We start from the raw sequence: 15,035 nt of genomic DNA, 5'->3' as shown, positions 1-15,035 counted from the left end.
GCTTGCAGCAGCAGGATGGAATGAAATAGCTCTGTCACTAACTCAAGCTGGTGAGATGGGGCTACCTTGTAGTAACTCATTTAAAAAGTTAACAGGACAAAAGAGAAAAGCCAAGTATATTCCTCTCTTGGCTGTGTAATTAAATCTAATGGAGCACTTCTAATTAATTTCTGCAAACTTCATAGATATGTTCATATATCTATATAAAAAGAAAACACTTGATTAACTATATATGCTTATCATAAAAAACTTCAGCTATGTCCCTCCTAAAGGATTTGCATCTGGAGAAGCTGTTTTGAATGTCTTTAAGCTTAAAAATTTCAGTGAAAATTACATTAGCATCTCCAAATGTTTCTTCACACTGGCAAAAAATGTGGCTTTTCAGAACACAACTGCCAGCTGATTTCAAGCAGATTCTGCAAGGTGTTGGAGAAGAATTTTTTTCTCCTCTGGAACCCCATATCAAATCTTCTGCTAACAACTTCCCTTTCTTCAGTACTGCTAAACCTGTTTAGGTGACTGAACAGGACCCACTGCTTTACTGACAAAGAGCAACTCTAACAAGAAAGAGGGGTCTTTAACAGGCAATAGACACAAGTCACAGAAGTAAACAGAAAAATGATGGACAGGAAGGTGTCTTGTCAGCATTACTGCCTCCATTGCCATTATAAATAAAACTGTCCTGGAGAGTCTTTCCTGAGACATGTTTAACAGGTCCATTCTTATTCTTATTGTTTAACAGGTGCATTCAATGTAAAGTAGGATGCACACAGATTTAAAGCAAATGCACTACATCAGAGTTTTGTTTAAGCAAGTGCATACTTGTGCACAGCTGAGTAACCTCGTCCGATTGTGAACTTGGTTGTTAACGTATGGTGTGCTTCCATCCTTCACCACTCCCAGGACTCTCACTGTCATAGTCACATTCTTCTTGAGGGATACTGGAATTAAAACAGAAAGCATTAATCTATTGCTACATACAGAAATTAAATCTCAAATAGAGTTCCAAAACTGTTTAAAACACATATTCTATCCAAATACTACTCAGACTAACCCAGTTACACATTACTGGAGTAGGGTACAGTATTTTTATACACAGGCAGTAAATCTCAAACCCTGTACTGAGTCTTGACAGATTAACAATTAATAATACAGTATTTCTCACATATATACAGGGAAGCTGTACTGAAAAATCAATATAATTACAATCTACACATCTAATTTCCCCCAAAATGAAGAAGGAAATACACAGATTATCTAGATACTATGGTTTTCACAAAAAATAGCAAACAACTTGTCCCCTACTCCTGTTGCTTACAATTCGATCAGTCCATGCTTTTACCAAGGGAGGCGGGTGAGGTGGAAGAAAAGTGTATCAGGGGAAAAACCAAAACCCACGAACCACAGCCAGAAAGCAACAGGATCATGTGTGTGACAGATGCAATTAAAGGTACAATAGACAGGTTGCTATAGCAGTTTCCAGAGAATTAGGCCAGATTCTCACCATCATGCTGATCCAGTTCAACCACACAGGTCAGCCACAGCTGCTGGTTGTAAGTTGACAGTGGTGGTGAACTTAAATTAAAGGGCTTCAGCTGTAAAAAACCCCACAAGGTTAGCACCAGGCTTTTCACTGTTACATGACATATCTGTAGTTACAACAATGAAAGGCATGTTAATTATCTTTGTGACAATGTTTTTCAGAAGAGATTTGTATGTGCTACTCTGTGGACAGCGTGATAAGCAGCTCACACAGAAGTCTTCCACAGAAGTAGCTTGAACAGCACATGTATTTTGCAAAGCACTGAAGTAAGGAAAGGTACAACTACCTAAACTTTATAAAAGCAGCAGCAATAAAACAGAAAAGTTCAGATGTGGAAAACAAAATCCTGAGGCCTAGCCTGAATAAAAGAAATAATTTTTAGCACTTTACATCAAAAGTCAGATTTGCGGGCCTTCATCTGCTACAAAGTTTTAAGATTGTTAAACTATAATTACAAAAAAGCCCTATTTTCCACAAGGTTTTCTAAAACTTCCACATTCAGTTCAAAAGAATGACAGGTATCATTAACAAATAAAACCTACACACAGGAAAGACTTCTCTGATTTGAAATTAAGATGTGCTTGAAAAACAATAAAACCCACCCACAGTACTGCATCAATCCAAATACAAATAGGTGACTGGTAGAGTAAAAAAAAAAAGTGTCCCAGTGTATTTAAAGGAAATGCCATTTGAGAAAAAAACCACAACAAAACCTTTTTAGCCCTTTCCCAAAATTACTTTAAATATTTGTTTGACAAACAAAAATGCAAGAACTGAGAACCAAAATATGAAAGCACTTGAGAATATGTGAATGTTCCTCTTAGGAAGCCAGATGCCATGTCTTGGTCACATGACAGTGAACAATTAACAAGAAATATTTCTTTACAGATGATAGAATGGGAAATCACAAGAGGGATAGCATTAGTTGCCACTGAGTGCATTGTTTTTCAATTGTTTTTCAACGCATATTCTCAGTTTCTGTTTCTGAACCCTCTGCAAGAATCTCCAACACTAATTCACCAGGGAAAAACTCACGTGCTTCTTTATCAGAAACCTCTGTGCAGAAACACCCCAGAAATCTCTACCTGACCTGCTCACAACAGTAAGAGACCAGGAATTGCTGCTGGGCTATTCATGAAGTAACACAGTGGTAGTACAATATTGCATGTTCAGCTTCAAACTGGAAAGCACCACTAAGACATTCTGCAGTAAAAGTTTAAATATTTAAAATAACCAGGGGGAAGGAGAGAAATGTTTAACATTACTAACATCAAAAAAGCCATTCATATAATCCAACAATATTTATTAACTCTTACCTTTAGGCTGTTATTTAAGTCAGTTCTTGCTACAGAAGTTTCAATTACATTAGGACCTACACAATATATAAGAAGGAAGAAAGAATATAATATTGAAGTATACGTACAAGTGATGATGTAAATATAGGTTGTCAAAAGACTGTACAAAATACCACCTGCAAAGCAGGTAAATAGTATTCCACTTTCCAGATGTTTCAGATAAAGGGTAAAGTACTTGGATATTTCAATATAATTTACAAATTTTACCTTCATGTTCCTTTAAGCATCTCTGACATGGTATTTCTATGCATTATTAAATAAAGTAAATTATAAATCAAGAACTCCACATCAAAAGCCCTGAATGTGTACTCCAAACTACTACAATTTTAGTAGTTGTTTTTTATTCATATCTCTATCTATCTGTATCTCTCTATATATGTATATGTATCTCCCAGGATTTTATGGGAATGCAGTCATGAAAGCACTCAGTTACAGAACCCCCTTGTTTAATAAGATGAGGCTGCTGAGGGCCATATCCAGTTAAGTCTTTAACATCTTTAAGGACAGAGACTCCCACAACCTGTCTGGGAAACCTGTTCCAGTATTTAACTCCCATTACAGTAAGAAAAATTTCCTAATACCTAACTGGAATTTCTTGTGCTCCAGTTTGTGTTGCACCTCTGAGAAAAGCCCCATCTTCTTTGTAACCCCTGATAAGGTGGTTCCAGAGAGTGGTACAATTTCCCTTTAGGCTCGCAAGAGCATAGGGCACTGAGATCAAGAGGAATATGTGTTTGTGTTTTTATGTACACAAAACATGAAAGGACTAAACCAGGAAAGTGACAGGGAAGAGCAGGAAATCATCTGTGTCTATACAGCAGGTTGTGAACACACACAGAGAAGATGTCTGGCAGGCAGGCACATAAGCAAGACATATAAACCTGTATTTGGGCCAGGAAGATCCCTCTGTCCAAATGGTCTCTCCCTGTGTCTGGCAATTGGTCTGGCAATTTAAAGGAATTTTCTAAATCTCAAAATATGCTCTTTCAATCACAAACTCAGTATTATAAAAATTATGCAAGAAAAGCAGTTTCTCACACAGACCAAACATTTCAAAGTTAGTACAAAGAAAGAAGAGAAATGAAGGAAGTTTACAAATGAGCAGCATAGGATCACTCTGTCCAAGACAGGTTAGCTGTCATGACAGCTCTAAACATGCAGCACTGCTGGGGCTGCTACAACCACTCTAGTAACAATACTAACCTTACAGTCTTAAAGGGAAAATTAAGAATTTCAGCCATCACAGCCAGAACTTCATATTAGAATTGCAGTGGAACATCACTAACAGCCACCACTATAAAGTCAGTTCTGTATCAGTCTTTTCAGCTCTCAAGTACATATAAACCAGATTTTTGAAAGGCATTTTTTGCTTTAAAAAACAAAACTGATTTTCAGTAGGTGTTCATAGTTGGTAAGTCATCATACATCAGTAATTGAGTCTTGACAAAACAACTGGAATTAGCCTTTTTTAAGGGTTTTTATTTTTTTGATTGGAAGATATGAACCAATATTGGGACAAAGAAATCACAGTGAAAGCTCTTAAGAACAGCAACCAAACAAATAATGAAGCTCCAGTGCTATAACTGCTTCCTCTCTAGGAAGCAATATATAAAGCTGTGGCTGCATCACTAACAAATGGAGACTAATTTAAAAGTTACTGGTTTTCTTTTAGTCTTGCTCACTTAACATAATAACAGATAAAGACAAAGAACTATCCTGAGCTGATGAACTGCACAGCTACAGAAAATGAGTTCTGCACCTTGGATTTTCTTTGAATTTGTCTCACCCCAAAGATAACACAGACCCATTATGAAAAGAGAAAGAAAGTGATTGCAACTTGGAGAAAACTCCAAATAAGTCTGTTTTGGGTTACAAGAGCTGTAGGAGCAGCATCCGTCTCTGATCAAACTATATTGATTTCTCAGATGAAAATCAAGACTTCTGCCAGGCTTCCCAAACTGCAGGTATAGATGTTGAGTGTGGGCAATGGCACATTTGAGTAGCACAGAAAATATGGATATATCTCCCATACTTTCATTTACTTAGTGGGTTTGGTGAGCTTTTCTCAGACTGTACCCTTTAATGAGGGAGAATTCTGTTGTTAGGGCCCCTCCTTCTATTCACAGGAAGCAAGCAGCTGTCAACAAAAGCTGTGAGGAATATCACAGTAATTGTTCAGTGGATCTCCACCCAAGGTAAACAGCATTCTTTTAAAAACATTTAAGTTATAATAATGAACCCATCTATCCAGCAAACGAGTCTTACAAGGACAGGAATCCCACAGCCATGCCAGTTCCTGAAGGGGATCACAGGCAAGGCCTGGGACCACAGCATGGTACAGATGACCAAGTGCTGCTTGCAGCAGCCAAGTCCCCTGGGCCAAAGGTAACCATACCACCAGATTACTCTGCATGCAGACACAATACTCCAGCACAGCTCCCTCTCAGGTTCTGCTACTGATTAGGAAAAAAATCACTCAGTTTTCTCTTCCAGGAGCATTCCCTAGTCTTACATAAAACAACTTTTTTCATTTCTTGCAGCCTGGCAGTGTAAGTACACAACTACAAATATTGTTCAATTTTAAAGCCAATAGCCCAGTTACACCAAATTAAATAATTAATCCCCCCCCACCTTTAACATAAAATGCACTTTTGCAAATGTGTTGATGCAGTATTTTAGTGGCCAAATATGCCTTTCAGCATCCTTCAGCAAGTCACAGGAATATCAGCGGTTAACCTTTATGAACTGAAAGCCAATTTAGATCTTTGGCTGTTAGAATAAATCAAACAGCAGGAAAGAAGATTTTATTTCACAGACAAATTTTATTATTGAAGGCTATTATGAAAAATGTACTGCCTACAAGGCACAGATGGGTATAAAAAGCCCAAACAGCTGCCTTCAATTAACCCACCCTTCTTTCCAAGTCAGGCAGGACTGGATAGCTCTGAGGTCTGGGAGCCCTTCTCACTCTGAAGGAGGTGAAGGACAGGGCAGAGGTGGAGAAAACCCAACATGTCCAAAAGTGTCAGAGAGGGACACAGGGGAACACACTGGACATGCCAAGTGATGTGGAAGTCAGCAGTAAAGTAGAGGAAGATGGTAACAACCTAAAGTAATTACTATATAGGGGTGGGTTCTTAATGAGTTCCAGTCACTTTCCTTCTCCCTGTCACTTCTGTATCAATAAAGCTCTTCTGACAGCAGAGCATCAGTATATTTAACACTGCTAGGAGAGCACACTGGCTTTTTTTTTCAAGTATGTTTTAGCCCTGGAAAAGCCCTCTGGCATGAAATAAAGAAGGCCCCCTGCTTTTCAACTCCCTAGTGACACTGCATCTTTGTTGCCCAGACTACCACAAATCTCTCTGATCTCCAGGATGAGTACCCAGGCTTTATGTGCTTAGCCTCCCAGGTCATGTCAGGACTCTCACAAAGATCTCTGAAACCAGAGACCTAAACTCATATATGTTTGACAAGTGAAGTTCATATTTTTACACTAAAATATTTGGTATTTATGTAGCATCTATCACCCAAACATTTAGAAGGTTTTACAAACAGTTATCAGTTTCCTCACAGGAAATCAAGTATTAGCACTACCACTTTACATATAGAAATACAAAGAAAAACAATTAATGCAGCAGTCTGATGAAAAACTATGTTGCAATGAAGCTACTTGTTTCATTTTATTGACTCTCCCCTGCTGCAAAGCAGTTGCAAATACCAAGTCTTTGTAGGTATTACTTCTGTGAAAAAGTGAGATGGAAGAAAAACTTCCCTGTCCCTGTAAAGACAAAGGCTTCCTCTGACATCTCAGGGGCAGTAAGCTCATTAGCATTTAAATACATCTGTAAACACCAACAAAGTATAATGAGAACTGTAATCTTTTAAAAAGAGAACATCCTTACCTGCTATTCCTATGAAGACTGTCAGACCAAAACAAATAAAGAATACTACAAAGACCAGAACAAAGTGCCTTTTGGACAGTGTATACAATCGCATTGGGGCCAGCCTACAGGAAGCAAAAGAAACCACAGAATTAGTGTCTGTCATTTTTCTAAAGGGGCACAAAATAAACCCCATTCATTCTTCAACAAAGAAAATTAAACCAAATGCTGAAGTAACATGTAACATTTAGAAAAAAGGTATTAATGCTGCTTCATAGAGCAAAGATAACAGGAATTATTAAACACATGTATGCATGCACACATCTGTGCTCCAAAATGTATTAATTTTGCCTTATTTTTAATGTTAGGGTTTTCTACTGTCCTAACACTTGTGCAACAGAAAGCATTTCCTAAAGGGAGAAAAAGTTCTTTTTGTTATTTCATACATCAATAACTTAAACATCCAAGACCCTATGTCTCCTGCAATGAGAGCTTAATCTAAAGGGACAGACATCACCAACAGCTTGGATACCTGCACAGGACCTTGATGAATTCTCTGTACCCTATAAATATGCTTCAACCTAGCAGGATCACCCCTAACAAGGAGTAGGGCAGACTGCTAGATGTGCATGCTCAGGCTCTGAACTCTTGTCTGAGCTCCAGCAAAGCTTGGTATATAAAAACCTGAACTCAAGTTTGCTATTGGACACCTACATACAAATACACACACAAGCAATGACATCTCCTGCACTATGCCTTGGTGGTTATCATTAGGATAAAGACAAAATGGGAGCAGGGGTGTGGGTGTGCATTGAAAATACCAACTGCATTCCCTGGAAAACAGGTAACTCCCAGTTCTGTTAGCCTAAGGGAAATATGATCAAAAAACTAATCTTCCGTAAGGTGGACAAACCCGCCATGTTTCAGAGTATTGCACACATTTCCTCTTGAGATACACCATAACTGAGCCACCACATACCTGACTTTCTACTGCTGTTCCAGGAGATATGATCATAGCAATCTGCACAGTTCATATGGGAAAGCTTGCAGAACTGGGGGGGCTGATGGGCTGGTTGTGGTGTTTTTCAATAAATTTGTATGAGTACCATCATGGAAAGAAATAAAACCTTAATACTTTAATTACAGCACTCCCTTTTAGCTTGGAATAAAACTTCTTTCTTCTTTTCACCAGCTGAATGGTGCTCTTACTGGTTCACCACATTAACAAAGAATTGCAGAAGAGGTGGTGAAATCCTCCCCATAAACCCAGCCTGAACTCTGGGAACAGGTACCACTTGCTGCATGCATGGCAGCCCTTAAAGCAAGGCAAACAACTCACTTAAAACCAGTGAAAGGATTTAATAACAACAACCTATGTTTTCTTTGAGAATCACTGCATTTTCACCAAATAAAGCACTACCAAAACCAATCTGAATTATTTCTTTACTGTAAAGTTTGAGAGATCCAAACCTTAATTTATTAAGGCAGAAAGGAGGTGGGGAAGGGAGGAAAACCCCACAGAAGTAAGGAGAACTGCACGCCAGTAGCTGCAAATGTTACAAGCCTGCACAAACTGGCTGTGCAGGACTGCAGGCACAGCACCTGCAAAACACTTGCCACACACCTTCACACACAGCAGAAACTTTGCATCAGTGCAGGGGTCAGAACAGCTGACTGTACAGCCAAAAAAGGCAAAGCATACATGAAATGACCAAGTAATTACCATATAAGCAATATCAGATCACCACACAGAAGCCTCACAGACAAATAGGGTTTTAAGCTGACTTTTTAAAATGCCAATTAATAGAAGCATTTCAAACCAGAACTTGTCTGCTCAACTTTTGCAGGGATGTAACTGCAGTATTTTTCTTATATCAATGTCTTAAAACCTCTGCCTTCAGGCACTTAAACCATGTTAAAGCTATTAAATCCATACCAGTTCTAAAACAACTAAGGTGCATGTTTCCATCAGCTCCAGGGGCTTCTTCAGTTCCAGACATGACCTGGTATTCCCTGTCTACCTGAGTGCACCAAGTATGGGTTATTATCTTGAGATACCAAAGTATTAATTGTAACAAGAAAATCCCTGATACATAAAAGCAGTACATAAAATGTGGACATGCCTAAATTAACTGTAAGAGTTCAGGTGGATACCAAATGCTTCATGGCAGAGCACATACTGAGGATCTCTCCACACAGGAAAGTCCATGGCTTGAGCATAGCTGACAAGTGGGCATCCACTTGACAGCTACAGGCTGATGCAGGACACTTCTGACTTGCTGTGCGTGTTCTTGGCTCTTTTGTTAAGTTTCCTAATTTCAAAGTTTTTGCAGACGTTTCAAAATGCATGATGTGGACATGAAAAGCAGCTCCCTCTCCACACTCCTTACAGGAAAGCCACCAGTTCCTCACCCAGCCAAGAGTGTCACAACCACTGGCAATCAGCACCTTGGTTTACTCATAAGCCAGAGTAGATGTGCTTGTGAGCTTTTGAAGAAACACGTTCCAGACGTTGGCTCATTCTTTATTCCAGCTGTGCTCCAGATGCTGCAACACCTAGGAATGGGTAAGTGCACAGCTACCTACCAGCAGGGATGCTGCAGCCAGCCTAGAGTGGAGACACAGAGAGCAGGGACACACCCCATGGTGCTCTCCTCTCTTCACACCTGTACTCCTCAAGTCCCATTCAAGCCACTGACTGAATGTGCTGCTTTAGAGGTCTGCAAGGCAACACAGACACTTGCAGGTAAGAACTCAGCCAAATCTTAACTGCACTTCCCATGGGGCACACCACAAAATTACAGCATTCCCATCGGGTGAGGCACGCTCCACTGCCCCTCGCCGCAGCCGCAGAACTTCCTTGTGCAGGTTTAAGTGCCTCACTGCACCTATCACCAGCTGACACACAAAGCAGGCAAAATCACCTTCCCATGAGTTCATTGTTTAACACCTGCCTTCTGGAAAGAGATGATGTAAAGTTTATGAATATATGCAAGTGCAAGTTGGTGATGCCTCACTGACAGGCTGTATCTTACATTTGAAATGCCCAAGAAAGAATGAAATGTTGGAAATACATTTATAGGAAAATCAGAAAAGATTACTGCCTCTGGATACACCTGTTCAAACAAGTAAAGAACTCTGCTTTGCTTTACCAAGCAAAGTGGAAGATACTTTAATCAGCCCAACCACAGCAGTCCAAAGCTCAGGACTAGGCATCCAGCTGTCTGCAGGTCTTTCAGGCAGCTTTTACCACCTACACTCAGCTTTACCCTAATTCAGAGTGGTTTATAATTAACTTATGTCTGAAACTGACTGCAAAGGAGGAGAAAACACTGAGATACAAGCAGAAAAATAGTGTACTTACACACCTCAGATAGCAGTCAGTAAAACTAAACTGCTCTAGTGCAGCCTGTGACAGAGTTAACCTTGGAAACACACACTCATAACTACTGCAGTCTTTCAGCAGCCATTCATACATGAGACATAAAGGTGGGTTACATTGTGCTTTTGGAGTAAAGCTTTGTCTCAAAAGGGTCAGCAAAACACCTCTCAGGATATTCCTCATCTTCAATCACTACTCATGACTGCACAACAAAGTCTTTAATGAAGACCATCATGAAAAACAGAGCCTGTTATATAACAGTTTTCACTAAAGACTGACTTTAAAGAAGGAAAAGCTGTGGTGAAACTGAGATTAAGCAGTAGGTAGGTACAGAGTCAATATTAAAATCAGAAACAGCTCGCTTTTATGCACAGCAGCTTTTCTGAAATCCTAGCCTCAACATCTTTGCCTCCAACTGCTCTTCCCTATTTTAGGCTCACTCCCAAATAGAACCATCAAACCCACTTTGATTTGAATAATTATATATTCTACCTACGTTGACAGTACTGGGACTATCCACACACTCTGCATTTGCTCATGGTTTAAATACGTTGCCTGCTTTGGTGTCCCTCAGAAGACCTTGAATTTCTTCTTGCAAATGTATTCCACAAGGCTTGATAGCTAATGAGGCAGCACACGACTGCACAAAAGAGGCATAAAATTAACATTGTCAGTACTATACAGAACTGCTACATGACAGCTGACAGATAAACACGGCTATGCTTTACCTCTGTATGCGTGCACGGGGTGGGTTTGGTTTTTTAGTTGTTGATCGTTGTATTCATTTAAGTATGAATAATTAATCACAGCTATCGGCTCTGTCCATGCCAGGAAATATCCGGGAAAACAAGTTTTTCCTTTTCCCTTCAACAAACAATCTGAGAGTGAAGATACCGGGCGTGGAGGGAGGTTTTATTGGCTATGTAAAAGGCAAACTCACAGCATTCACCTAAAGAAAGGGACAGACACCCTCGGGGCTCTGAGCGGCGAACACAACCTCACAAACACTCATTTAACCCTCGGCGAGCTGCTTCCCTTAACGAGGACAGCACGCATAAACTGAATTAAATCGCCCACAGAGGCGGAGGGTCTCCCTCCCCGGGCAGTCCCGTCAGGACACAATCCCGCGCCACGTGCGGCAGGGCTGACCCTGCCCGCGCGGGCAGCCTGCGCCAGACGGCCAATGACCGCGGCGCCTCCCAGCCTGCCCGTTCCGTGATTGTCACCGACAGCACTCGGCTCCCCGCTCAGAGCCGGCAGTCCGTTCTCCCGGACCCGGACCCGGACCCGGAGCCGAGCGAGCCGGCGCCCCTCAGGCCCGCGCCCCCCGCGCCCCGCCCCCACTCACGGCTCCATCGCGGCGCCGCGCGCGCGCCGCCCGCACCTCCGCCGCGCGCCGCCGTGGCACCGCCGGCGCCGCGCGCCGCCTTCCGCGTGCGTCACCGCGCGGCCGCCACGCGGCCCCGCACACGTCACGGGCTCCGCCGCGCCCCGGCCGCGGGGGAGCTGCCGGGGAGGGGCGGGGGAGCAGCTACGGCGAGCCCGAGGGGACACGGGCCCCGGGGGACACGGGCCCGCGCTCCGCCGGGGCTGCGGGAGGGACCCCTCGGGAGGGACCCCTCGGGAGGGACCCCTCGGGAGGGACCCCTCGGGAGGGAGTGCGGCACCGCTGATCTTTGGTGAGCCGGCTTGCAGCGCCGGCACACGGCTGGTCCTGGCCTGCCCAGCGCTGCGGGCTCAAAATCGCAGTAACACACAATCAGGGAACAAGCTAGTTTGGAAGAGATCCCCAAGATCACCGAGCCCAACCTGTGACCTGACACCACCGTGTCTGCTGCAGCATGGCACGGAGTGCCACGTCAGTCTTTCCTTAAGCACCTGTAAAGATGGTGACTTCACCGCCTCCCTGGACAGCCCGTTCCAATACCTAATCACCCTTTCTGTGAAAAAAATCCTCCTGATGTCCAACCTGAACCTCTGGTGCAGCGCGAAGCCGTTTCCTCTTGTCCTGTGGCTGGTTCCCCGGGAGAACAGACCAACCCCCGCCTGGCTGCAGCCTCCTGTCTGGGGGCTGCAGAGCCATGAGGCCTGCCCGAGCCTCCTCCTCTCCAGGCTAAACACCCCCAGCTCCCTCAGCTGCTCCTCACAGCACTTGTGCTCCAGACCCTTCCCCAGCTCCGTTGCCCTTTCCTGGACACGCTCCAGCCCCTCAATGTCCTTCCTGTAGTGAGGGGCCCAGAGCTGAGCACAGGATTTGAGGCGCAGCCTCACCAGTGCTGAGTACAGGGGGACAATCCCTGCCCTGCTCCTGCTGGCCACATCACTGCTGATCCAGGCTGGGATGCCATCGGCCTTCTTGGCCACCTGGGCACAGCTGGCTCATGTTCAGCTGCCACAGGTCCTTTCCACAGCCTCCACAGGTCCTTTCCCACTTCCCAGCTACTCTTCTCCCAGCCTACAGCACTGCATGGAGTTGTGGCCAAAGTGTAGAGCCCAGCGTTTGGTGTTGAACCTCATACTGTTGGTTATGAGGCCAAACATGTAATTGTGTCAGGGTAACAGCAGTATTTTCCACATTTCCAGTGCGCTTTGTCAGCTGGTGCTGTAGCAGTAGCAACCACAGGTTGCAAAGGGAAATTAAACTGTATAAACAGAAAATACTTAGGACAGAGAAGTGGTTCTGAATCCAGTCTAAACCCGTCCATTTTAGGCAAAAGGCACAGTGTGACATATCCATGCTGAGCACGCACATGTTTAGTGCCACCTGGGTCATGAACGATTTTTTTTCCCAGCTCTTTCAGTGGAATTAAAAGGCTGTCACTGCAGTCATCTGCACAAAGCTTTGTGGCATTCAAAGGATGTGACTGATGTGTCGTGTTTGCAGAGAATTCAGTCAGCTCACGAGCAACAGAAATTAAATCCTAGGAGTAAGCGACTACTTTAAACACACTATGTAATAAAAATCTCTACTTCACACCCAACAGTGTTCTGTTCTTGCACAATGTTAAGATAAAGTTGGATTTCTGTTCTGAATTTCTGTTAAATGTCCTAAGACTGGGTAACAAAGATTGACAACCTGGGTAGTGATGGTAAAGAGTAGGAAGGTATAAGGGTTAGACAAACTATGTTTTGTACTCATTTTTGATAGCTCTAACATCTGCTCATAGAAAGGCAGCACTGCAGTTACTAAAACGTGGGAATAGCTGATGTGAAGTCTTGAATAAAATTCAGAGTAACTGCCTGGCTTTGGTGTTTGTCATATACAGAAGGCAGAGCCACTTTGGGATGACCCCCATAGAAATGCTTAGATAGATCAGTCAACGAATAATTTAAAAATTATCTCTTCAACAGTTAAATAACCTCATTAAAAGCTTACTTAGATGATACAATGGTCTTATTGCATTTCCTTTTTAAAAGTCCTTAGGATTAATAATATTATTCCTTTTATTCCATTACTCTGGGGCCAGTTATGTCATTACTTGACATATGTCATTACTTGACCTGTGGGGCCCAGTATACCACTCTTGTGTAACACCACTAAACCTAAAAACATGCTGGGAATTAATTCAGTCATTGATGCTGGTATTTATCCCATCAGTGATTTACAGCACTGATGATCACTTAGTAATCTCATAAAAATAGCTGCATTGAGAAATACGTAGTACCAATTGATGAAGAAAAGGTGTCCACGCATTTTAAATCAATGAGAGTTTAAACTGTAGACAAGAATTAACTGGGGGAAAGAAAATAAAGCTTTGAGTAATCAGGACAACTTAACAAAGTTGTCTGCTCAGAACAAGTTATCATCACTGCCAAGCCACAACTGGCCATTAGGTCGTGGATGACTATGACATGCATTGTGTTGCATTCAGCACACTTCAGGCTTCTCCTACAAGTTCTCCCTGACCAGAAATAATGGAATGGTGTTTACCGTGTCTGTGACCATTTCCAGTGTTCTGGGAAGCATGGTTGTGGAGTTACAACTCTCTGTAGTTACACTTCTATTTATGTGCACACAACTGAGCTGTTCCAAACACTGCTCCAATCCCTCTGGCACTCAGGTGTCTCACTAACGTGAATTCATTATCCTCAAACCAAAACTACGTTCTTCTCATTGAGTAGGTAGGAAACTTGAAGCACAAAGAGACTGAGCCTTGCCAAAAGTCACTTTGAGAACTGTGTGGGTGGCAGAGCTTGAAATCCAGCTCACTTCAATTAGCCGTGGGACCACATTTCTCTTTGCCATCTACCAGCTTACAAAGGGTTGTGAATACACTGTAAACGTGTACATTTCATGCTATTTTTGTGAAAATTTTGGCACTGAGTTCACAAACTAAACACCTGGAAGGAAGACACTGTGAAACTCCTCTCTCTTCACAGAGTCAGTCAGTCTCACTCTGCTTCTTCCAAGCAGGTGCCACTCAGTGCCTTGTCTGACCTGCTCTGGGATGAAATAGTGCGGGAAGCTGCTGCCTGCCTCATCGGCTGTAGGAGCTGGACAGTGTGTGATGAATGAGGCTTGCAAGAGAAGGCAGACTGAGCTACCAAGAGGAGGCTGAGTGCTCACTCAGCTGGGATTCTACTTAAACCGAGCACCTTAGCACTAAAGCTGGACTTTCATGGCCAGTTTACACTTTCATGGCTCACAGCTACAGAGTCACATCTTCAGTGACAACAGGAGAAATCCAGCCTCTCTCTAGCTAGAGCTCTTTCAATTTTGCCAGCACTCATGTTAGTGCAGTGCAGTGGTGAATCAAAAAATGGAAATAATCTGAGTTAAAGGTCACTTAGGAATCAGTTGCTCAGTCAGTGTGCAGATAAAGGATTAATTGTGGTCAGATGAGGAAAGAGCAGAAATGTGTGACCAGGGA

The 15,035-nt window shown here is 42.7% G+C and overlaps 1 protein-coding gene across 5 annotated transcripts in view; it reads right to left on the bottom strand.

Annotated features, from left to right (window-relative positions):
- The window catches only part of TMEM181 (transmembrane protein 181), a 34,060-nt gene that overhangs the window by 15,295 nt on the left and 3,730 nt on the right, over positions 1-15,035 (bottom strand). The window contains exons 1-6 of one of the 5 annotated variants that reach the window (XM_064413436.1): positions 10,893-11,252; positions 10,661-10,804; positions 6,804-6,907; positions 2,860-2,915; positions 1,505-1,595; positions 823-941 (exon numbers count right to left, since the gene is read on the bottom strand). In XM_064413436.1, coding sequence (XP_064269506.1) covers positions 823-941; positions 1,505-1,595; positions 2,860-2,915; positions 6,804-6,907; positions 10,661-10,695 — 405 coding nt within the window. In that variant the 5' untranslated portion in view covers positions 10,696-10,804; positions 10,893-11,252. Of the gene's footprint in view, positions 1-822; positions 942-1,504; positions 1,596-2,859; positions 2,916-6,803; positions 6,908-10,660; positions 10,809-10,892; positions 11,253-11,512; positions 11,603-12,133; positions 12,202-15,035 lie in introns of those variants that run through there. The other 4 variants (XM_064413439.1, XM_064413438.1, XM_064413437.1 and 1 more) reach the window with 4 other exon arrangements.

This window comes from Passer domesticus, chromosome 3, assembly GCF_036417665.1.
Source record: "Passer domesticus isolate bPasDom1 chromosome 3, bPasDom1.hap1, whole genome shotgun sequence".
NCBI lineage: Eukaryota > Metazoa > Chordata > Aves > Passeriformes > Passeridae > Passer > Passer domesticus.
The sequence above is the reverse complement of the archived record's forward strand: the minus strand, read 5'-3'. Positions and strand labels throughout refer to the sequence as shown.